At 29.1% G+C, this 24,315-nt stretch overlaps 1 protein-coding gene across 15 annotated transcripts in view; it reads right to left on the bottom strand.

The window, feature by feature from the left end:
- Positions 1–24,315, bottom strand: part of LOC129953421 (calcium-dependent secretion activator) — a 56,370-nt gene that overhangs the window by 6,298 nt on the left and 25,757 nt on the right. For 11 of the 15 annotated variants that reach the window (XR_008782521.1, XR_008782522.1, XM_056066641.1 and 8 more), the window contains exons 20-26: positions 21,007–21,246; positions 16,847–17,003; positions 11,332–11,473; positions 6,069–6,146; positions 2,168–2,477; positions 819–1,199; positions 4–143 (exon numbers count right to left, since the gene is read on the bottom strand). Coding sequence is in view for 13 of the 15 variants with exons in the window: in XM_056066641.1 (XP_055922616.1) it covers positions 4–143; positions 819–1,199; positions 2,168–2,477; positions 6,069–6,146; positions 11,332–11,473; positions 16,847–17,003; positions 21,007–21,246 (1,448 nt within the window). In the remaining 2 variants the exon portion in view is untranslated. The remainder of the gene's footprint in view (positions 1–3; positions 144–818; positions 1,200–2,167; positions 2,478–6,068; positions 6,147–11,331; positions 11,474–16,846; positions 17,004–21,006; positions 21,247–24,315) is intronic. The other 4 variants (XM_056066647.1, XM_056066648.1, XM_056066645.1 and 1 more) reach the window with 3 other exon arrangements.

Here is a 24,315-nt window from a genome sequence, read left to right as displayed (position 1 = left end):
TACTCTTCACCTTCGCCACCTTCTGGCATTGTAAGGGCACATGTAGCTTCTTCAGTGGCCATTCGTTGCGCAACAGTTTGATAGGCTTTGGAATTAAGTTTATCTTCCATTACACCTTGTAGCTCAAAGTCCGAGTAAATTTTCTGAGTAAGTAAAATAATAAATTAAGAATTTTAATGGAAATGGTACACTAAAAGCTTTGATATTTTTTAGGTTAGGAATTCATTTCTAACAGTTATATGTACGGTTTGTCTCATGATATATTTTAATCAATAATGACATTAAGATAGTGGGAAAGTCGAACAAAATGGGTCCCACGATTCCGTCCATCTGTCTGTCTGTCCTGACCCCTACAGCCCAAATCATTGGACTTGGCTTCAAATTTGTAAATCAAGGTTCTGATTAGATTCTTCTTAGACATTTTTTATTTAATGTTATTTTAAAACTAAAATCGATTTTTTTCAAAAACACCGATAGATTTTGTATTCAGTTTTGTCTTAAATTTCTGTTTGTCTTAATTTAACTTCTTTTTAATACTTTTCTGCACAAGTTCCTATACTGTCTCAATAGTTTTTAATGATCAAAAATGTCAGGAGGTACATTTTAAAATTTAAAAAAAAAAACAAGAAATATTTTTAAATAGACTCTTTGGAGACATGATGAAGTTCGTGTATTTTACGTTTTTTTTTTAATGTCTGGCCTTATTTAATAACTAAGCCATAAGACTTAACATCAAAGGGATAACTTTATTTTCTTAACGTTATATTCGAATTTATAGGAAAGTTCATATAAATAATTCTTTAGTTTTTGAAACTTACCTTTACTATATGTGATAAAGATGTACATTGAGCATAGTGTAAAGCATGATCTAATCGTTCAGATAGCCAATTACAAAGCATATTAATTTGCTGCGTGTACCATTGTTCGAAGAAATTAAGTGTCCATAAATCGTCACTTATTTTTCCACGAATTTGATCCATATTATTGCGAAAAAAGTTCACATAACCTTGACCGAGGTCCTTACCCGAACTCGAAACATTTGTGAAACTAAGTATTGATCCAATTAAACTTCCTTCGTCGTAACGTGACAATTTAGACAATGTTGAATCTAATACGGACATAAGTTTACCAATAAGGCCTTGTGTCATTGCAACATTGGCCTTGTCAATTTGATCATCAATTTTTGAATGATATTTGTACTGAAATTAGATAAACAATGATAAGAAAATTTGAAGTAGATACAAATTGGATAATAAATGTATACAAATAATTATATTTGATTAAATTCATTCTACAATAGTTTAGTCTTTGATAAAAATCAATTGATGGACATAATATGTTTTCCGTGGTCCTCTTTATATCAAAAGAACGAATGTAAAATTGTTATATTTATCTTATATTTTCATGTAGGCATAATATTCATGTTTCTTCAAAGTGAAGACTGGGCCTCATTGAACTGGATAGCATTCAGTCTACAATAGTCAATTTTTAAGCTCTTAAAAAATCCAAGAGGACTACAGGCGTCATATTTGATTGTGTAGTCACTATCAATTGTTTGCGTCGCAAACTTCAAATTAATAGGGAAGAGATACTATTCGGCTCATAGTTTTGTATGAAGTTAGATGACCCATAAAAAAGGCCTGAATGAAAAATCCATTAAGAAGAACACATAGGGCCAAAGAGGCAAACAAAAGAAACAATTAATTATTTTTTATTTCAATTGTAAATACCTTCTTTGGGTTAACATTTATGCAAGGGTATTGAGGAATTATTTTGTTTGTTTTTAGACACTGTTTTTTTTATGTTGACAATTGTGTTCATATGAGGTTTGTGTTTCTAGATCCAAAATCCTTCACAGAGTTTTAACTTTCGATAGCTTTGCAAAATGAGACTAACGTTGTTGACTCAAAAAAACTATTTATGGTGTAGTGATATACGAATGTAAAAGTACAGTGAGACTAAACTTCAAGGATCATAACCAGTGCAAAGGTACCTTTAAATCAAGAAGCAACTCACATTTCACCACCGAAATCTCTTTTAATCTTGAACAAAATTATTTAACGCTACTTTAAAAATCTATCTTGTATAAAATATTTAAATAATTGTTACCACAAATCAAATTAATGAAAATATATATTATATATATGTATATATAAAAAAAACATACCAAATCTACACCATCGATTGTGCATAGTTTAAAGCTTTGGTTTTTAGCATCTAATATCACATTAACCATTGCACACATCTCCGATGGTATAATATAGTCTGTCGATATAAAGGCCACGTTCTTTTTAAGCCACGACTGAAATGCAGCATCTGAACGCTGCAAACACTGCTCCACCATATCACATGCCATCAATTTAAGACGCTGCTCCAAATGCTGTCGAAATTCGGCATCAGGCCAATGAAGATCCCGTATGAACGATTGTAAGGCATCTAGTTTCCAAAATAGATCTTCTGAAGTCGCACAACCATTGCTATTTGTACAAAATGTATAGTAATTTAAAAAAAATTATATCTAAATAAATAAATAATTTATTTATTACTACAACCGAACGTGGTATATATAGAGTAAAATACAATTCTTTATAAACATGGTGTTCCACATTCATCTCCGCAGTGAAAAATCATGGGCTCCTGAGGTCTCGTTCTTATTGCATAAAGTAATTTTTCAGTTTTTACTTCATTTTCCACTAATAACAATTTTTTAGTCTCTTCTTTGACTAGTTAAAACCTCGCAACCTTATATTAGAATTTGTTGTTTGTTTATATAAGGAATTGAAATAAATAAAAATGAGATACATTTTTCATGATCGCTTTAAACGACCTGTCAAAAAATTCAAATAATTGGTTTTAATGATCAAAAACAATGATAGCTATAATTGGCCTCTAAGTAATACTCATCAGAGAATTGTTGTTATCATAGGAAATTTTACGGAAAGTCATGGAACATGTGATGTAACTTACAACAGTCACTTTAAGGATTTCATCTTTTCCACGTAACAGACGAAATGTTCCTTATATTTACCATTCCTTTTGCTTTAATTATTGTTTGTTTAGTTCAAAATAAAATTGAATGATTAAATTTGAAAAACTTGTATTTTCCAGTCTTGACTCTTTCTAACTTTCTATTCAAATATCGAATTTTATATATTACTTTTCTTTTTTGAAATATTATGTTCAAATAAGGTTAGGAAAACAAATATCATAACAATCCTTATATGTCGAAAGGAAGCGAAGGTGCGATAATTTTCTCAGAAGAGTTCTTAGACTTAAAATGACCTCAGGAACTCATTGTTTTAATCTATGGCGGTGATTGTAGGACACCTAGTATTTTTGTTTGTAAAATAAAATGGGGTTTTCAATAGAGTCGACGTCTTATTGTATTAGATAAATGTCAATTTTACCTTTCCTCGTAAGTATTTTATTTAAATTACCATGATCATAAATTCAGAGTAAACAAGAATCACGACGTTGTGATTCAATATAAAACTAGGCAATCCAATGCATTAACCATTCCGCTATCCATAGAAGGATTCAATATCTGGTTAGAATCATGACAAATATTTCTGAGTAAGTTCTACATTAAATCAACTTTATTTCCTAAGAAGTTGGTTTGCTTCTGGTAATAAAACTAAGTTAATTACTCCAGCTCGGTGCTGATGGAAATGCGTAATTACGGAGAAGGGATATAAATAAAATTTAAATTGTCTGTTCATTAGCGAAGCTTTTAGCTGTGTAGAGTAATCGATTTTTAAGACCATTAAACTCTTTTTTTTTTTTTAATCTGTTCCGTCAAAATAGAATTTAAGTCAAGAAATGCGTCTTTTTTTTACTGAAAACCCCTTTTAATACAAAAATATCTAAGTGTTCCATATTTGATATAATTTTCAGAAAAAAAAAACAAAAATAAAATAAATATCAAAACGTATTAAAAGAAAGTTATTGAAAGTTAAGCTAAATTAACATGTTTATTTTAAAATATAATAAAAGGAAAAACAAGTAATAACTAAAATCTAAAGCTGCTTAGTTTTGTTAATATGGGAGTTTCAACTAAATTTAGGATTTTTTATGTTTAAAAGGATGTAATGTAATAATAAAGTTGTGAGTTATCCAAAATTTTAAGTTGTGATTTCGAAAATGACGTTAACAACAGAAAACAATTTTAACGATGTTTTTTGGCTTTCAGTTTTATTTTTAAGAAGTTTGTTTTAATGCATATGAAGTTTATTGGAGCTGTAAACTTAAAGTCATTTGATAATGAAGTGTATACGATTCAAAAAAATATCTAACTATAATATTTTTAATTTTGTGGTAGCGCGGTTAGTAAAACCAATCTCTTGCGATGTATTGTCAGAAGTTGGGAAACAATTGTTGTCATTGTCAGATAGCTGGTTCAAGGCTTACCAACAAATTTAAGGGATTGGCATAATTTTCTACCTCCACAACTCAATAGTCTACTGATTGGTATATGTTTTTTGTCTTAAAATGAAAAATTGTGAATTGACTGTAGGTTATACGGTTGTAAAACATTGCAAGCATGTTTTTCACCAACAGATCTGATAATATTTTAAGATCTACTGATCGTGTACTCTTATCTTAATACTTTTTATTAAACTTTTAAAATAATTCAGAAATCATTTTTGAGTTATGACTTGAAGTTAATTGACCTTTAGTCTGTTCGTCTACAATGTCTTTCACTTTTATATTTTTTATCATCGTTCCCCTTTTAGCGATGGCGAAGTATTTTCTAAGACATACATAAGCCAGAATAATTTCAACTAAAGCAATATTAGCAAAATAACTAAGACAAAGGTTTGAAAATGATTCCACTGAAACTCATTTTATCCGATTATTTGAAGGAAGAATTTAAATTGGTATAATTGGACAAAAATGGTGAGGAGAATGTAAAATCAAAAATAAAATCTAAAGTAGCTACCGCCCAATTCCGATGCGAGTTCTTTATACAAATTTTGAAAATTCTTACAAAATCTCTATAAGTTTAGAGAACATTTAGCTAGGCAGATTGATGTGCCTTTTAAATGCAAAAGCACATTTTGAAGAAGTTTTTAAAGCTAAAGGTAACATTATCTTATATTAGTAAATTAAAAGGCAAAAAGTTTAATTATTAATTTTTTCTTTAAAAAAAACCGACTTTAGGAGCTATGTGGTCAGCGAGTTCTTCGTGATTTTTTTCATTTGGACATTTTAATAAAATCCTTTGCTCACAGTGATTATCTGAGGACTCTGTAAGATTTTAAATAAAACAATTGAGCTCGCAACTAGCAATTCCTTCAGTAATGCTTTAAAAATTAAAAACAATACTTGGTGAGTAACCGTTCTTGTATGACATTTCTTAAAGACTAATCCCATTTTCAAAATATTTGCATGAATTAGAAAACATCTTGGGACTCATTGATTTCTTATATCCATCTATCTTTCTGCTGCTATGCGCAAGCCTATGTTTTTAAGTTAGGCAATGCAAAGTCAAAAAAGCAAGAATGTCCTTAAAAATAAAAAAAAAGAAAATACCATCCTCGTGTCGTTTCATCGAGTCTAATAAAATCATTTGTACATATTCTTCAGAGTATTTTGAAACAAATAATGAATGAAGAGCGGTGTAATTTTTTGTATAGATTTGTTTGTTTAAATAAATTTAAATTAAAATAAAGATGGATAGAGCTTAAGCTATAACAGGGTATGATGTAGGTTAAATACATATAAGAATGCTGAATGAGGATCTCTTATAACTCAGTTCCTTTAATTTAACAAAAACATCTACTTCAATAAACAAAACAAATAAAGTATAAAGGTTTTAAATGTATATAAAATTTTCAGCATAAATATAATATTATAATTAGCATATTATAGGGCCCAACGCGTACAAAGAAAACTACACAAAATTATCCAATCTGTTTTATATAACATTATGTAAGTATATTCAAACAAAAATAATACTGTTAAAAGAAAATTAAGTAATGAGGAACTTAAAAAGTGGCATCAATGCATTTTTTTTAAATAAGTTAGTTTTTTATTTTTAATTCTTATTCAAATTCAAATTCAAAAACCTCGTTGGCTCTTCCTCGGCATTACGTAGCTTGGGTATGTAAAAGACAATATCTTTCTCTTTTTTGACTAAGCTCAGTCTAAAAATATATAAACACACGTTTTTGCCGGATATTTTTATAGCCATAGCCGGTTAAATGATGTATTTATTTTGGATCCAAAGTGTAAGCAAAGAAAAATAATTGTGAAAGTAGAAACATAAATTAACTATAAGTCAAAACTTTTGTTTTGTTAAGAATTGTGTTTTTATGAGGACAATGTGCTTGTTTGTGTGTATGTGTTTTTAAATAACATAAAATTAGATATGTTTAAAAAAATTATAGAAAAAATATAAAAAAATGAGAACAAAATGTGGATCCTGTTTACATTATTTTTCCTTTGATAAATTTGATTGCATTGCCCTTAAATAAAATTCCTAATAACACAAAAAATATGCTCGGCCTATTATTTCAGGCCGAATATCGAAAAAAAACTTAAAAAAATGAACCCATTTATTTGTTAGTACAAAACTAGGGTTGAGTTCTTTATGGAATTGTCAAAAAGTCCCTTTCTATGTGGCTTTCGACAACATTCGTATGATAATTAATCATAAGAAATATACACTTTCATTAAATAAGAAACATAATATCTAGATTTATATTCTTAGCACTTTTAATTTGAAAAACATACGAATACAGGGTGATTGGTTAAAGGTGCACTAAAAGACTAGAGAAAGTAGGTTGTGTTAAGACAGAAAAACATCGTATGGAAGGAAGGCCCATATCCCATGACGTTTACGATAGGCACTTCTATGAAAATTGATCAAAAAAATAAAACTAAGTATTTTAAAATAACGGAAATTTAATTTAAAATAAAAATCTTTTGCCGAATTGTTTTTGAAAAATTAATTTTCAAATTTGAAATTTTGAGAAAAAGGAAAAATATCAAACTATTTTTTTTTTCAAAATTTTTAATTATTTGCTGTGGATTTTGTTTTCTAAATTCAATGCTTTTATTATTTTTTAAAATAAGAAACGGAAAATACTAAACGCTAAAATGTATCTTAGTTTTTGAGAAATCAAAAATGTTAAACGTACTTTTTTACAAGAAAGTTGGTTCTGTCTTTGGATATAAAGTTTTATTAGGAAGCAATACAAAACTTATATTTGATACCTTTTGTCCTATTATTTATGTTACAATAAAATTAACATACAGGGTGCGGTAGATAAACCTCCCGTATTTTAAGACGTTTTTATTTAAAGCTATTTATATTTAAAATGGTATTCCGGATATAGATAGAGGTCTACGTGTCGTTTTTAGTAATCATAATGGCGTGCCACGGTGAGCATCGCGCATTTGTCGTAGAGGAATATATCCGTAATGGTGGTTTTGCAGAGCTGTTCGTGAAGACATTTTTCAAAACATTACCGTTGGTGCTGTTTTAATTTCGTCTGACGAGGCCCATTTCCATTTTTTGGGTACTGTAAATAAACAAAATTTCGATACTGGGCAACAGAAAACCCTCAAGAAATTCATCAACACATTCATAGCCCTTATGCGACAGTTTGGTGTGCTGTTGCTGAATTTGGTTGTCGGTCCGTATTTTTTCGAAGAAAATGGGCAAAAAGTTACAGTCACATGATTGCGACCTTCCTCCAACCAAACTTAAATCAGTTTACTACGAACCACAAAGAAGTCTGGTTCCAACAAGATGGATATGGATCTTTTTGCGGACCCGGTATCTTGAAATAAGTTTTCGATATGATCTTTACTGTTCTTGTGGCTACAGATAAATTTAAACTGCAATTTGACTCTAGGGACTTCAAGGTGCTGTTTGAATTACTCTAATTCAATTTTGCTCAAAATTTTACCAGATGTTAAAAGCGTTATTTTTCGTCGCATACAAATATTTTGGAGGTAAAATCATTTTCTGTTCGTAAAATTTACGAGATGACAATTATTTTTTTTATTGACTTTGTTTCAAAATTATGCTTGTTTGGTATCACGTGACATTATATATTCGTAGTACAAATTTTAATGTAAGTCGCTAGCTTAGTTGGTTCGTAATAAAACCATATACTCATTTTTTTCGCCAAAGTCTTTTTTTGCATCTTTCTGCGTTATTACAAAACTTATTCGATGACGATATCTCTATTGGATCTAGAGATATGGACGATAAAAACAACTTCCCGAACGTACGTGCAAATCTTTGATTTAGACGTCAAGAAATTTATTTGATAAATCGAACCGATTGTAAAGTTAATAATCTCATTTTTGATTTTTTTTAAATTTGGCTATACTGAAATGAGTTTTCTGGCTGCGTACTTCCACACTGTTTCTAAAAGGCCAACTGTTTTGGCACTCAGTTGGTGAGGATTCCGATCCTGAATTTTGTATTCATGCGTATAGCGTGATGCCAATATTCTTCCCCAGCCTTATACAGCGGTGGACACGAATTTAGCACATTGAAAAGAGTGCAATTATTTTTCTTTTTTCAATTCTTTATTACTTGTAAGTAATAATAATATGGTAATAAAAATGTGTAAATGATTAAAAATTAAAATACCGTTTTGTGAAAAATGAAGAATGTTTGTGATTTGCGTTGATTTTAGCTGGACATAAATGTATCCCGTTTTGCAATCAAAGAGTTTATTTTTAATTTTTGTGTTTTTTAAAAAGAAAATACTAATTTTTGAGGCAATTAAATATTCATTTAATGATATATAATAAAAAAAAATTAATATTAACTAGTCATGGCTAAAGAAAAATAGTGCTCAAAGGAAAAAAGACATTTCAAAGTTGTTAGAATGCTCCAGAAAGCTGGTTTATAATGCCCTTCGTCATTTCAAAAAGTTTGGAGTGATTGAAAACGTTAAACAAACCCACCGGGCCAGAAAGACAACTACAAATGAAAATAGAATTATTTATAAGTTATCTACCAAGGATCCGTTTAAGACATCCAGTGCCATTCGGAGCGAACTTTCAACGAACTATGGACTAAATGTTTCCTCGATTAAATGGAAACAATCTACGTGTGTGCGTTGCTCAGAGAAAACCGCTTGTATCAAAAAAAAAACCTGAAATCTTGGTTACAGTTTGCCAAAGCTCACCTAGACAAACCAATTAGTTTTTGGGAAAACGTGTTCTGGAGCGATGAATGAAAATTCTGCCGGTTCCGATCGGATGGGAAAAAATATGAATGGCGTCCAAAAAACATGGAATATGATCCAAGGTACACCATTAAGACGGTGAAACACGGTGGAGGTAACTTATGGTCTGGGCTGCTTTGTCATGGCATGGCGTTGGTCCCATCGAAAAAATTGACCCAAAATGGACCAGAACGACAATTTGCCGTTATTATGGCGCTTCATGCACGACAACGACCCTAAACACACTTCAAAGTTAGTGAAGTGAATGATGTTGAACATCACAATGAACAAAAATAAAACAACCAATTTAACACAATTGTGGCAGGAAATTCAAAATGCTTAGTATGCAATTCCAAAGTCACGATGTGAGGCTTTGTTTGAAATTTTGCCAAGAAGAATTGCTTCTGTACTGCAAAATAAAGGGTTCCGTACCAAATACTAAGAAAAACTTAGAATTGATAACGGTAAGTAAAATTTTATCAAGAATTTGTTGAATGTGCTTAATTCGTGTCCAGGCGAAAAATTGATGTTTCTACATTCCATGATTTTTTCTTCTTACAGATATTAAACATATTTGATGAAGTAATATGAAAAAATTGTCCTATTTATATGTAATGTAAATAAAATATAACTAATTTCATAAGAAGAAAACAAATTGAAAATTAAATGGTTTTTATTTTCCTTAACAAGATTGCTTAATTCTTGTCCACCACTGTACATAAATTAGAAATGATGTTGAATGTAAATTTTTACCAACCACAGTACGGTCTTTTCACCAACTCCGTCTTTGATTTCATGTGGTTAAAACTTTCCATGAATAAAAACATCATTTATTACCGTTTCTTTTATCGACGCTCAAAGAGCTTTGGAATGTCAGAAATATATGCTCTGTCCTAACTCCATTCAAAGAATTGTCTCCCTTATTTTTTTTTTAAACTTCTCAAAAACTTTTGAAAATAAATAACCACTAAAAAAATCATACTTAATTTCGAAAAAAATGAGATTGGTGTTTATTTCAAACTTATACAAAATTATTTTTCGTAAACTATTCACTCAAACAACTTTGATTGGATATACAATTAAAGAATGAGTTTCAGGCTTATTAAAACGCTGTATTTGTTGCCGTTTGTTTTTAATATACATGCTATATGTTATTGTTCTAAATTAATTTTCTATAAAACTGACTCCCACCTTAACGGGTAGCAATAGGCCCCCCTCCCGCATGGCTTTATTCTTGTCTTAACCTATCATCTGAAAGCTAAAATATATGAGCAAAACCCTCTGGCTTCGACCATAGATATTTGAATACTCTTGAGTTGAAACTATAATCTTAAAGAATTAGGATACAAACAATTATTATTTTCTGTTATAAGGCATTTATGTGCATATTTATAAAGATATAAAAAAGAAGGTGTCGGAAAATGCCCTTGGTAATTTAATAAGGTGTTTATCTTCTGAAAGTTAATCATTAGCTTAAATTTGATTTGTGAAAGTAATAAAGCTTCATTTTCTTTTGAGCTTTCAACTTAATAAATATGAATCAGTTTCAATTGTCGAATCATGATTAATAGAAAAGTTTGAATGAAAAATAATTTTACTTTTTTAAAGATCTCGACATGGGTGTTAGTATGGATATTTTTGTTTGATTTTGTTGTGTCTAATGTCAAATGGACCACGAGCCGACATAATTTTTTTTTTTGGAGTGGAGGTATAACCGTAATAGATAAATATGTTTTAATTCTAACATGATTTTTAAGTTCAAGAAAGGTTTTAAAGCTGGCAACCAAATATTTTCTCAGTCAAAATCTATTGAAAAATACTAAGAGATCATTTAAAATTCCAACTACTGCTTTTTGAATAAAACTCATATTTAAAAAAAATAAAACAAACTATGTGCTCTTATTGAAATTATTATTTTTAAATTATTAAAACTTTATTTTGAACAACACCACTATCAAATACGAATAGATGGCTGAGCACAAGGCCTTTATCATAAATATTTTCTTCAGCCAAACATATTTAAATATTTCTTTCAAAAAACACACCATCCACTCCTTAAATGAATTGCCAGCATTTGTTTGAAAACATTTCTATATATGAGTAGTTTTGAATGGAAAATATTAACTACAAAACTTACCCTTTGCTTTCCCATCTTTCCTTCTCGAATCCTTTATGTATAGATTGTGCAATTGATGATTCCATTAAATCAACATAACGTACTACTAATGGAGCAAATGTATCTCGCAAATGTTGGTGGAATCGACCATTTTTTAAATTATCTAAATAGAGTTGAGAATATAGTGTTTGTTTAAAGAAAAAAAAACTTGTAATAAGATTTATCGAAAAAATACAAAAATACATTAAAACTTATAATTCACAAAAAACGAAAAACGTTCAATGACTCGTATTGTAAATTTAATTCTTTAGTTAAATTTTTTTGTTATGATATTTTTTTTTAAAGTACTGCATATTCAAAGAGCTGTCACTTAATAATAATTCGAATTTAATTAAACAAAAAGTGATGTTAGTCAGTGCGTATTTTTTATTACTTTTTAATCCCCTCGAGTGGGCGTGATTTGGTCGATAAGGGGTATGAAATACATGAATTAGGTGTAAAAATGTACGTTATGCTATAATTTGAATTTTTTTTTTGAAAGCAGGAACGTCTTAATGATTTATTTAATTAATCATTCATTTTGGGATTGATATGGTTTGGAATTTTTAATCAAACTTCTCTACAACAAACTTCCTTATAACTCTCTATACAAATTTCATTTTGTTCCTATTCTCGTTAAGAAAAATCCCATACGAGTTAGGTTCCCTGTAACGAAATTCTTTTTATAAGGAACTACGAGTAATTTGTTGGCCCGAAAGCGAAGTTTTCGGTTTATAACGAAATAATTTGCTGCTCCCTTGAAGGTTCGTAATAAAGAAGTTTGACAGTACCTAAACCGCCACCTCAGTGTTGGTTGATACAAAATTATTTGAGTTTCATTTTATGAAAGTTTAATTTTTTGTCAATTATTTTTTTTATTATTATTTATTTATTTTTTGTTTGTTTATGTATTCATTACAACGATTGAAAAATCTTATGAATATGAATTCAAATTGTGAATTCAATGCTTTGTTTTGATTTTTTCTTAGATTCTAGGTACACTGGGTGACTGTCCAATGAATAGCTATTTGAAATCCATTGATATCTCCCTTTAACGATTGTCGAAAAATCTTGATACTCTTAAGGTATGAGGAAAGTTGTTAAAGGTTTTTTTTCCTAAAAACAACTTGGAATATTACAAGTATTTTAATTCAAAGAATGTTTATTATTTTTTAAAAAATATGATTTTAATCTTCTTCCACATTAAAATTCCTCATATTCGAGAAAAAAAAATATACGTCAAAATTAACATATCCATTTTCTTAAGTCAGAGATTGTTAAGAAATTCATTCATCCATTGCAAAAACAACATTCATTGCATCTACGAAGTGTGTTCAAAAAGTACCCGGAATTTTTAAATGTCGCGGGTCTAGAGGTTCCGAAGTCCATAAAGCATAATGCAATTTCAAGCTTTATTCACTGTTTACTTTTTCTGTGGTTGTTGCTACGTTTCGACGTGTTTTTATGAACTCGGCGATTTTTGCTTGTTTAAACAATGTTTGACCAAAAAAACAATCGCATGAACATAGCTCAGGAGCTGTTAAATGACGTCAACGACGATCCTAGTTTGCTTGAAAGGGTCATAACTGGTGATGAAACATGGGTGTACGGTTATGATATCGAAACCAAAGCACAATCGTCCACCTGGAAGCATCCAACGTCACCAACGAAAAAAGCACGTCAAGTTCGATCAAATGTGAAGGTTTTGCTTACTGTTTTCTTCGATTATAATGGCATAGTGCATCAAGAGATCTTACTACAAGGTCGAAGTAATGCGAAGTTTGCGTGAAGCAATTCGAAAAAAATGCTCAGATTTATAGAAAAACAATTCATGGCTTTTGTACTACTATAACTCACCTGCTCACTCTTTCTTGCTTGTTCGTAATTTGTTGGTCAAAAACAATATCGTAGTCATGCCCCAACCTCCATACTCACTAGATAAGGCTCCGTGTGAAATTTTCCTGTTTCCAAAGTTGAAAAGACCCATGAAATGACGGTGTTTTTCCTCGATCGAAGAAATAAAGGCCGAATCGCTGAGAATGCTCAAGGAATTATCATAAAGTGAATATCAAGAGTGCTTCGAATATTGGAAAAAACGTTGGCATAAGTGTATTATATCTGCAGGGGACTACTTTGAAGGGGACCACATTGATGTAAACAAATAAATAAATATTTTTGAAAAAAAAACGAAAATTCCGGGTAATTTTTGAATACACCTCGTATTAATGAATATTGTCAAAGCGTATGTTTTTAAAAGCGGCCAATTCGATAGATGTGACTTGTTTTTAGATCAGAGTACTTGTATAGGATCGCCGAATCTTAGTAAGTTTAAAAAAAGCTGAAGCTGATTTTCTTCCATCTCTGAAGCCGTTAATCCACAATTAACTCTTGCATAATTCTTAACAACGTCTTCGGCCTATCCGAAACTTAATGAAATTCAGCAAGCTTTTATGTAGCCAGATCCCACTCGGCTCCTTAATGATTTTAAATTCATCAAACTTCTCAAGACTTGACTCGCGGACTTGTCCTATATATCTTTCCAGTATGCAAACTAGGACAGGTGGCCGACTTAATCGTTCTTTTATAATATGTGACTTAAAACAATGAAAACATCTATTCAGAACTATAAAAATATAATAAAAGAACAAATTAAAAAAAATATTTCAAGCTCAAACACCATACAAACACTATCACATTCTAAAGATTTCGTTGAACATTGAAATAGTGAAACTACAAATGAAAAGTGTAGTTATAGTTTTTGAACATGAGACAAACCATGTTAAGAAATACATGTAACATTTGTTCGTTTAAAAAAAGGTAAAAGATTGCTTTACATTAAGTGCCTCTACTTTTTCCATGAATGCATTTTTGTCTGACACTGAATGGAAGATCACATTAAAATATATAATTCTTTGAATCAATTCAAATTTTTTTTTTCACGAGAATCTTAAATAAAACTGTGAGGGTATACTGAGATACTTATCCGAATAAGTTAGGTTATCGTCTTCTATCCTTAGAAGTACGTATAGTATGTATAGAATTGTGTATTAGGTTAGGATTGAATTATATCTATTTTGCTTTAAACGTGCTTTTCATCAATATTGCATGTCGTGTTATATGTCATATATTGAAATGATTACAATATAAATTTATAAATAAATAATAATTAAAAAACTAAAATAACATTGAAATAAAGTTAGACATGAAATCCTTTAGAGAGTTTTAAGAAAGTTATAAAACATTTGTGAATATAAATTTACAACACAAGCGGGAAGGCAACGTTGCAAAGTTAAAGTTGCTTGGGTCCCTACAAATTGGAGGAATCTTCTTTTAAATAACAAAAGACTATTTTTTTCTTTCGAAAGATTACAGATTCTAATTGTTGATCAAAGTAAGAAGAACAAAATTTAATTTTCTTAAGTAAGAACAACGAAGGTAGGTACAAGATCTATTTAGAGAAAAAGCGGGAAGAAAGTCAATGGAAAAATCGTTTTGTGATCTGGTCCAAGAAACACTTTTAAAAGTATATTACGTACTTAAAAGAAAAAAAAACACATGTGTAAAAATTATTTTAAAACATTGCTTACCCCAGAAGACCATCACAAGAGATTCGCTCATGTTAATTCGAAATAAACGTTAAAGTACACATACGGAATACGCAGTGGGTTAGGATTTTGCTAGCTTTGAAGCAAAGATTCAAACAAAAACTATTAATGCGATACAAAAAAGGCTGCAACTAAAAACAGATATCAATAAAACAATCGAAAATTTCTTGTCGCACAATCGAAAAGTTTCTTGCATTAAAAATTAAATTGATTGTATTTGAAAGTGGCTATGTGGCTACGTTTTTTTTGGAAAATTATATCTATTTTTCGGTATTTCAAAATCTGTCTAAGACGTACAATATAAAAACTGTCAAAAACTACAAAATTAATAATATTGGGTTTACGACAATGTAGACACTTAATGTAATTCCGTATTTATGTATTTCTTTCATTAAAGCCAGCATAAAAAGTTAAAAACCATATTCTATTTAAAGAAAAGAGTGGCAAAAGTATCTGCGTAAGGATGTCTTACTGCATCTTATATATACCTATTTCAGAACAAAGATCAAAAGGAATATAGCCGAGAAAGTTTCCGTTTCCTACGAAATCATAGCGTTGTGATTTTCCATTTTGATTTCCCGATAGACCTCTAAAATCCAACCGAAGCAAGTGAAACCTCATTCAGCAATGGTAAATTATAAGAAATGTGGAATCTGAAACCAACCAATATCATCTCAGGTAGAGGCTTAAAAAATACGGAATTTCATTAGACCAGGAATTTTTAAGTTCATTCAAAGCATCAATTCTAAAAGCAGTTTTGAATACGATTTTAATTATATTGAAACTAAAAACTAAGGTATAAAATAAAAAAGGCGTGTCTTGATATACATATTTCTTTTAAAAACTCCTTTAAATTTGAACTTCAGAAAAACGTTGCTAGAATAGTTTTTAACTTAAATTATCCTTAAAAAGAAATATGGCAACGCAAACAAGACTACACGGTTTTTCTGAGTATATATAAAAGATTAGTTTGAGTTGCGTGAATTAGTTTTTTTTATATGTATATGTAGCTTTGGGTTGTCTAAATATTTATAGTAAAACTAAGTTTCAATCTTTTTGTTTTTGGGACAAAAAATAAGGTTAAATTATAAATTTGTGGATTTAATTTAGCGTTATTGGTTTTACATTTTTTATGATTGGTAAAAAATATTACGTTATAAAATTTTTAATTAAATGACAGCTCCTGATAAAAACATACATATCTACTCTTTGTTTAATAAAAAAAATAGAAACAAATTTAAAATAGTAGGTACTAAAAATATAAGCTTAAGTTTTTGTAAGCTCTCATAAACCACTGGACAAATTTAGTACAAAACATACATTCGAGCGCATTCGTTTTGAAAATTAAAAAAAAACATACATACTGTATGTTTTGCACGAATGCGGTCATTATGTAAAATTAAGTTGCAAGGCAAGTCGGCAGAGGCAAAAATATGCCAATTAAATTTAATGATTTGAACATTTTAAGGTTCAGGACATTCGACTGTAACTGTTTTACTGTATGAAAAACGCATTTCAGAAATTTTAGTTGAATAAATGCCTTTTTCAAAATTCTTTACCATTAACGGAATCAAACAAGTTTCATTGAATCAAATTTGCAACGTAAAAGACCTCTACCGATTGGCCTATTGCCACAGGGTTTTTGACAGCTCCAATTCGGACATGTAAACATATTCTGTGATCTAAATTGTCTCGAAACGCTGTCCGAAATCATTTTTGATTCTGGCCTATGTACTTTTAGATACACTCGCATGTAGATGTAGATATATTTTTAAATTATATTAAAGTGCATTTTTAAGATAACATGTAAGTGCAATTTTTTTTTTTTAATACTAAATCCATCTTCGAGTCATTGCACAGAGTTTTGTGTTTAGTTTTTTTGCTTTTCTTACCATCTGTTCTTAAGTAATCGTTAAGTATTTGAAATAATGGAAATGAATCCCATGTATCTTGGGGCAGTTCGGATAGCACACGATCCATGTCGACGGCGAAGAGGGACCAGAAGATCTCGGCATGTTCAACAAGTAGATCACTGAACCATGCAAATGCCTGTTGTTTTAATTTTGTTGTAAAAGCTGATTTTAGAATCTTTTACCAATTTTGTTATAAAAGGAAAAGCTATAGATTTTTCCATTTTGAAAAATAAGTATTTGTTTTAAGAAAAGAACAGTTAAAAAAAAAGTATGTAAACTTAACTGAAACGTTAAAAATTAAGCACAACACCGGGAAAAATATAAGAAATAAAAACAAAGAAGCTGCAATCTTTGGTTTTGTTTTGCTTTTACCTTAAATCAAAAAAATAAGTGCTGAAAAGTTCCATTTTTTGTTTGTATTAATTTCACTTAATGTGCATACATACAGAGCATGTGAAACAACATTTATTGACACATATTTGTGCCGCATGCATATACATACATAGTAGTGATGCAACTAAATACAAACGAACAAAACATAAACTAATATATAATATGTAAGTAGATCAAAGTATTTTTTTAATATTTTGTGGTATTTTAATTTTTCTGCAAAAATGGTTTAAATTCTTAAAATAATTAATTTTTTCTTTATCCAAAATTGTGTGATAATTTTAATTTTCCATTTTTAATTGACACATTTAATTTTAATATTAAAAATAATTTTGTTATTATTTCAATAAACGCAAGTAATTTATATAAACTATTGTGAATTTTTTTTTAAATATTAGGTGCGATTACGATGACTATTATGGGATTAAGCAAAAAAAGGCAAAGATTTTGATATATTTGATTCAATTTGTAGTAGATTATATTTTTGTATCAACAAAAAAAAACATGGGGGTGGGGGTTGATTTGTTTCTTGCAAAAGGTTAGAAAAAATAATTCTAAAAATAATTTTGGAAATTCTAGCTTTCGAGCAGCAACCAGATTATTGTGCCATTTGGTTTTTTATAAATAAATATTTATTAACAAAATGTGAGTATGTTCATAATATGATATATACATGTACATGTATATGGAAATATACATATAACCTATACATGATGAGCAAAAGTGGTCAAATGTGTTCACTTATTTTAAAATGTATTTTAAATTTCAAATTGTACGAGAAAAGTGATTGATTTGTCATACTAATTATTGCTCGACGAAATAACGTTTTCTTTCTTTTGCACAAAGAATACTTTCATAAAGGATTAAGATGTCCAAAATTCGAATCTCGCCTTTAATTTTTTTCTATTTAAAATATACCCCTTTAAAAATGCTAAGACCAGCCGGTCTGTTATCTGTTAACAATAAATTGTATGATGATTTTGAAAAAAAAAAACATTTTTCCGTTTAGATTTGTATCTAGCATTTTAGTATCTTTCTTAGTTTCTGGGAATTCTTATAAGTTATAAGTCTTTGTTTGAATGTATATAAAATTTTGAGAAAGGCTTGAATTTTTTACTTTAATAGGTTTGGTTAGTACGATTTGGACTTAATTTGTATGTTTTTGAATTTGAACTGTTTGCATTTTGTAATATATTTCAAAAACTTAATGTTGTATAGTTATTACTACAACAAAACTTACTTTCAAGCGAAATAATATAAATATTTCAGATTTAAAAAACCATCATAGAGTTTATTGAATAAAGGCTATTTCACAAACAGCATCAAAAAGTCTTATATACATGTTTTCTTTCCGAATGTTAAAAAATGTTATTTCAAAAACCTGGTGAGATATATTGATTTTTAAGTCGGTTTTGAATTAAGGCCGCCAAAGCCCGAATCGATATTCAAATTGCCGCACTTGTCCAATTTTATACTTTAAGTGAATTAAGCCAAAGTGAAAATTTGATACTTCAATACTTTCGTAACCTGTACATTTTAACAACAGCAATTTAGATTTTGGAATAGTAACTAATATTTTTGAACAAAATTAAACACTTTTGAGTACAGTCGTAAATTTAAGATACTTTTTCCTAAGTGCAATTTTAAGACCATTTTTGCTTGTCACTGTATATTATGCTGGTTTATAGGATTTTTTTTTATATTCGACCACAGGTATATTCTTTTGACTTTATAGGACTCTGTAGTTAAGTCCCAAAACAGATGCTTTGAGAAAATAAGGTTTGATAGCCTTATTTGATATTTGATATTTATTGGTTAAAAAAACCTCTGTACATCAAGATTGAATAGTACAGGATATAATACAATATTTATTAAGGATAATGCAAATATGCAAACACTAGGTTTATTTAATGTTCTGCTCAAATAAATCATAAACAAAATATTTTTTTAGAAATAGCCATATTCTAATTTTGTATTTTTAAAAACTGAAAATATACAAAAGGTATTACTACAAAAAAAAAAATAGGTGGTACAACAGTCTGTTGAGAACTAGGAACTAGTGACTTACGACTCTCAACCATCACTGAGTGCCAGTAATGTCAGGATTGGAGGGAACCAACAGTTTTAAGCCGAATCCGAACGGCTTATTTGAGAAAGTATTTTCATGACAAGAATTACTCTTGGAAAGTTTGTCAATTCCTCGTAAGAGGTTGTACCAGTGAAAACAAACTTTAGATGGCACAGGCAGGGATCGAACCAAGTCCTCTAGCATGGAAATCAAATGCACTAACTATTATTCCACGAGTACTACATGAGGTATTATTATATGGAATAAAAAATCTAATTTCAGAATATACCTGATATCAAACAAAAATAATTCGATATTCTTGGACCAGCTTAATGCATGTATTGTGTGCTCAATAATTTTATTTATAGTCTTATCAATTTGTTTACACTTTCCAAACATTTTTATAGTTAAAATCTTTGAAAACGTTTTAAATCTTTTGATTGCTTCTACTTTAACGAAACTAAACTTTTGAAATTTCTTTTTAGTTTAATATAAGAAATAAAACAAAACAAATATGAGCTTACTTAAAGTATAAGTGATATAAAAACCATGTTGGATAAATTAAAAGGAACACTAAATTCAATTTTGAAAAAGGCTTGATTTTGTTTGACAATGTTTGTAATACCAGCCCAGCCACGAATTCTGTAAACGGTTTCAACCTTAGTTAACTCAAAAATAGTCATTTATTTTACAACCAGTAAACTATGGTTTTAACTATAGTCTAATAAGCAGTTTTTAAACAGGATGATGAAGAAATAATTTTAGGAAAAATATCATATAAATATAACGAACTTCATTTTCTAAGAACGGTGCGAATGTTATTTTTAAAATGCAGAAATATGTTCCCATTTAAAACAGTTTGTGATCATGAAACTGTGAAATATTTAATAAGCTTTTTGGGACTAAGTTAATGACTATGAGTACTCGAATTCGCTGGCTTTTGTTTTAACTCTTTTAGTGCTTCTATTTTATTTATTTAAGTTTTTGTTTTTATTTCGTTACTTTTTTCTAAACCACACTAAAATAAATACAAAAAAGCCCCATGAAACATTTTTTAGTTGAAATTGGATTGGATTGGTAGATTTTCTATTAAAGAAAAAACAACTCGGCTCACGCGAATGTGTTCATGTGGTTGAAAGTACATTCTTAATCAATTAATTAATGATAAAATAAAAATAAAACTTTTATGTCCGCAAAAATAAGCAATTTGATATGAGATAAAAAGAAAACGCGAAAACAATTACACATTAAAAAGAAGCATAATATTTTTCCAAGAGTATATTTTGTGACTGTGCTGCATCAAAGTTATTTTTCGAGTTTAAAATGAGATACATTTTTAATATTGTTTGTTAATTGTAACTTTTAAAATAACTATTTTAAAAAATCCTATTTACGTGCTAAGAGTCAAAAAAGCATTCTTAAATTATTGTACTTTTCAAAACAAATTTTTTTCAAAGCAAGTGTTCTTTTTTATTGATATAAGAAAAAAAAACACTTTTCCCGACCCTCACTAATACCCTTGCGCATCAACATATCCTACAAAAATAAATCAGCTATTTTCTAAAGCTATTTTTTTTTGTTGAAAGCAATATTACGTACAATTGTTGTAATAACGGAAAAAATTGAAGAAAAAAAAATTAAAACAAATGGATTTTGTTTAAAAAAAAACTCTAGTACATGCCGTTGGTACTGGAGCAGTATAGACCGCATGTGTTGGCATGCAGTATCGAAATGGTGGCGGTTGAGCTCCTTGGGCAGTTGCAACTTGTCCGGATCCGGAAGCTCCTCCTGATGAATTTCCAGCGGCTTGATTGGCTGCGGCGGCGTTGTTATTGGGATTTGCTGGATCATTACCATCAGCTGCATTGCCAGATGCTGCAACTGCAGCTGCATCTTTTTGATCCGGCTCATTTTTGCGTAACTATAAAATGTTAGGTATACACATTCACCCAAAAATACATTGTACAGGTATTTTTTTTTGTGATCTTTTTATTTTAAACAGATAATTACAGAAATTACGGGAAATGTTCAATATTTGTTTCTTTGGGATGGTTTTCCTAAAAAACTCTTACTTATGTCGTGAGATTAATCAAAAATTAAATGTATGATGGATTTTTTTATACCATTTTGAAAAATTGTACGTCTGAATTAATAATTTATGCAAGGTTAATGTGACATGATATTGAATAAATCTGAATAAAATGTAGCTTAAATTTCAAATTCGGTCTTTTTTGCTACCAGTTTGGGGGTAGTCGTTTTTTTTTTGCTTGCTTTAACATAAAAAAAAACATAAAAAATGTGAGTCAAGCAAACAAAAATGCAGAATCTCTCTAAAGAACGAAGTCAGAAAAATTACATTCTTCTTCAAATTAATGCATTTTTTTTTCTTCAAAGTTAAGCAATAAAATCGGTTCATATAAATAATTAATTATTAAAAAAAAAATATTTAAAAGATTTCATGTAAGTGAGCGATGTTTTTGCCCATTCATCAAATTATGGAAAGGCTGCTTCCTTCTTTCAATTATTTTAAACATAAGCTATCCCCGAAAATGTTCTTTAACATTATAGTCAACTTTACGTGGCGTGGAAGCAACTTCTATTGCGTCACTAAAAATATACTGATTGTGATGTGTTATCATAGCATAGAAATGGGGTACCAATGATCTAGAGCTTGATCACTTACTATAGCTTTCATTACACTGAGGGCCAATTTCTAGTCAAAGTTCTAGTTTCTAAAACTCGGTTAATTGACAATTATAACTTATTTCTTCATTGAGTTTTTAAGCGTTACCCTGATTTAGATTTCAGTTTAGGATAGAACTTCGATTTATTAGATCCTCAAATTTGGTGGTCAAGGATCTTACAACACGGCTTAGGAATGTTTTTACATCTTTCAAAGGCTTAATTTTTAGATTTCTTTGGGTTTTGGATTAAATTGCAGACCACAAGAATATGCAATAGTAACAATTTTTTTGAAAATAAACAAACATGTACATTTTTCAAAAAGTCATAAATTGGAAACTAGTTTCTTATCTGTGATAAAAGTGTAGATAAATCTGTTTATAGAAGACAAGACGCCCGTTTTGCATTAGGTGCATCTCAAGAAATATTTTAAAGTAGTTAACTTTTTTAATATTATTGCATTTATCATTTCGAGAGAAATCATCTGTGCTGAATCTACTTTCTGTACGATTTCTTGAAACTTTTCAATATAACACTTTCGATTATTTAAATGGCATGCATCAAAAGAGAAAAGTAAAAATAATGAAATCAAAACCAATTTCTTTTGATCTGTATTCAAATAAAGATTTTCATCGCACCACAAATGTGTGTACATTTATCAAAAAAGAATTTATTTGTTAAATGTCAGAATGTTAAGTCAGAATTACAAAAATTGCAAAAAACACTTTAGAACTCAGTTCCATTCAAACGAGATCTAAAATTTCTAGAACTCAAAAACGATTTTAAACCGAGTTCTAACAGATATGGTTAGATATGATGAAATACTCGAGTTTTAAATTCTTTTATAATAAATTCCAAAGAGAAACCGACAATTATTTGATCTTGTTTTTATTTTACTTTGTAATTTCGTCAAGAAATTGGCCGTAAAACGACGAAATTCCCAACAAAAAAATAATGGAATCAGTGTGTTTCTGAAGTTTAAATATGATAACCACTTATCCAAAATGTGGACAGAGAAAAGTCCTTTATATGTTTTAATTTTGTTTGTCCATATTTAACAAAAAATCTTGCTTTTTTTTAATTATTACAATTAACAAAATTATTTGCTTTCACGGTTCTAAAGTACTTTCAGAAAACTTCACTTTACGTTTGTTTAAAACATGAAACAAAATTTAGTGATGGCCTGGAAAACTATATTTATCCTATATTTCACGGTCTGGAATTGTTTTACTTAAATAACGAACTATTCTTTTTAATCGTTGAAAAGGTGTTTTCCACATTTCTTTTAAAAAAAATATTTACTCATTCGTAAAAAGAATTTGAAGCCAGAGGTGAAAGTTACTGAAGCCACTCTACTGAGCTCTGTTTTTATATATATAATGCATGAGATTGATATATTCCATAAATAAAATTTGTAATACATGAGGAAAAAAATACTTAAGATATGTATGAGACGAACCGATGCTGGTACCGAAAAATATTTTCTACAGACAAATTGTTAAAATATCATAAATATAAAAAAAAAAATGAAAAATAACAACAAAAAAACTTATAAATGCAATATAAAAGCATTCCTATTGAATATGATTATACACACATTTATTGTTTTTATTTTCACTGAATTTTAAATATATATTAATTCGGCTCACAACAATCGAATTTAAACAGAAAAGAAATATTACATAACATCCAAAAGGAATAAATATGTTCATCTTCTACAAAAATTAATCAATTTTGTTTATTCAAACAAAATAAAAAGTTAATAGCTTATACGAACTTAACATGCTGCTGTTTTGTTTTATTTATTGATTTATGTTTTATTTTTCAAATTGATAATTAACAAAAGAAAATTAGTATTTAATTATAATGTAATAGAAAAGAACATATTTGTTTATTCCAATAAATAAGTTGGATTTGTTTTATTGTTCTACTTTTTTTTCACAGCAATTGTAAGAAAACCCGTAGTTATATTGACATTACACATAATGGCTCGCTCTCACCCAGTTAACGTTTAACATTTAAATGTTTAAAACAAAAAATTAAATTAAAAATGAAAACCAAATATGTATTTTTATGTGTCTGTAATAAGAAATAAAAAAAGTAAAAAATGAAGACATTTTGTTTAAAACAACACAATATTGTAATTTTGTGAAAATATATTCTAGATGAACAAGCGATATCTAAACGACATAAACTAAGAAATACAAATAAAACTTTCAAAACTTGCTTGTATATGAGGATTTGGTTGTGCGTCTCCCTCAATAATTGTTTATGTGTTATGAGCTTTTTGTGTTCCTTGATGATTAAA

Source organism: Eupeodes corollae, chromosome X (genome assembly GCF_945859685.1).
Source record: "Eupeodes corollae chromosome X, idEupCoro1.1, whole genome shotgun sequence".
NCBI lineage: Eukaryota > Metazoa > Arthropoda > Insecta > Diptera > Syrphidae > Eupeodes > Eupeodes corollae.
Note: the sequence above shows the minus strand (reverse complement) of the source record. Positions and strands in the feature narration are given on the sequence as shown.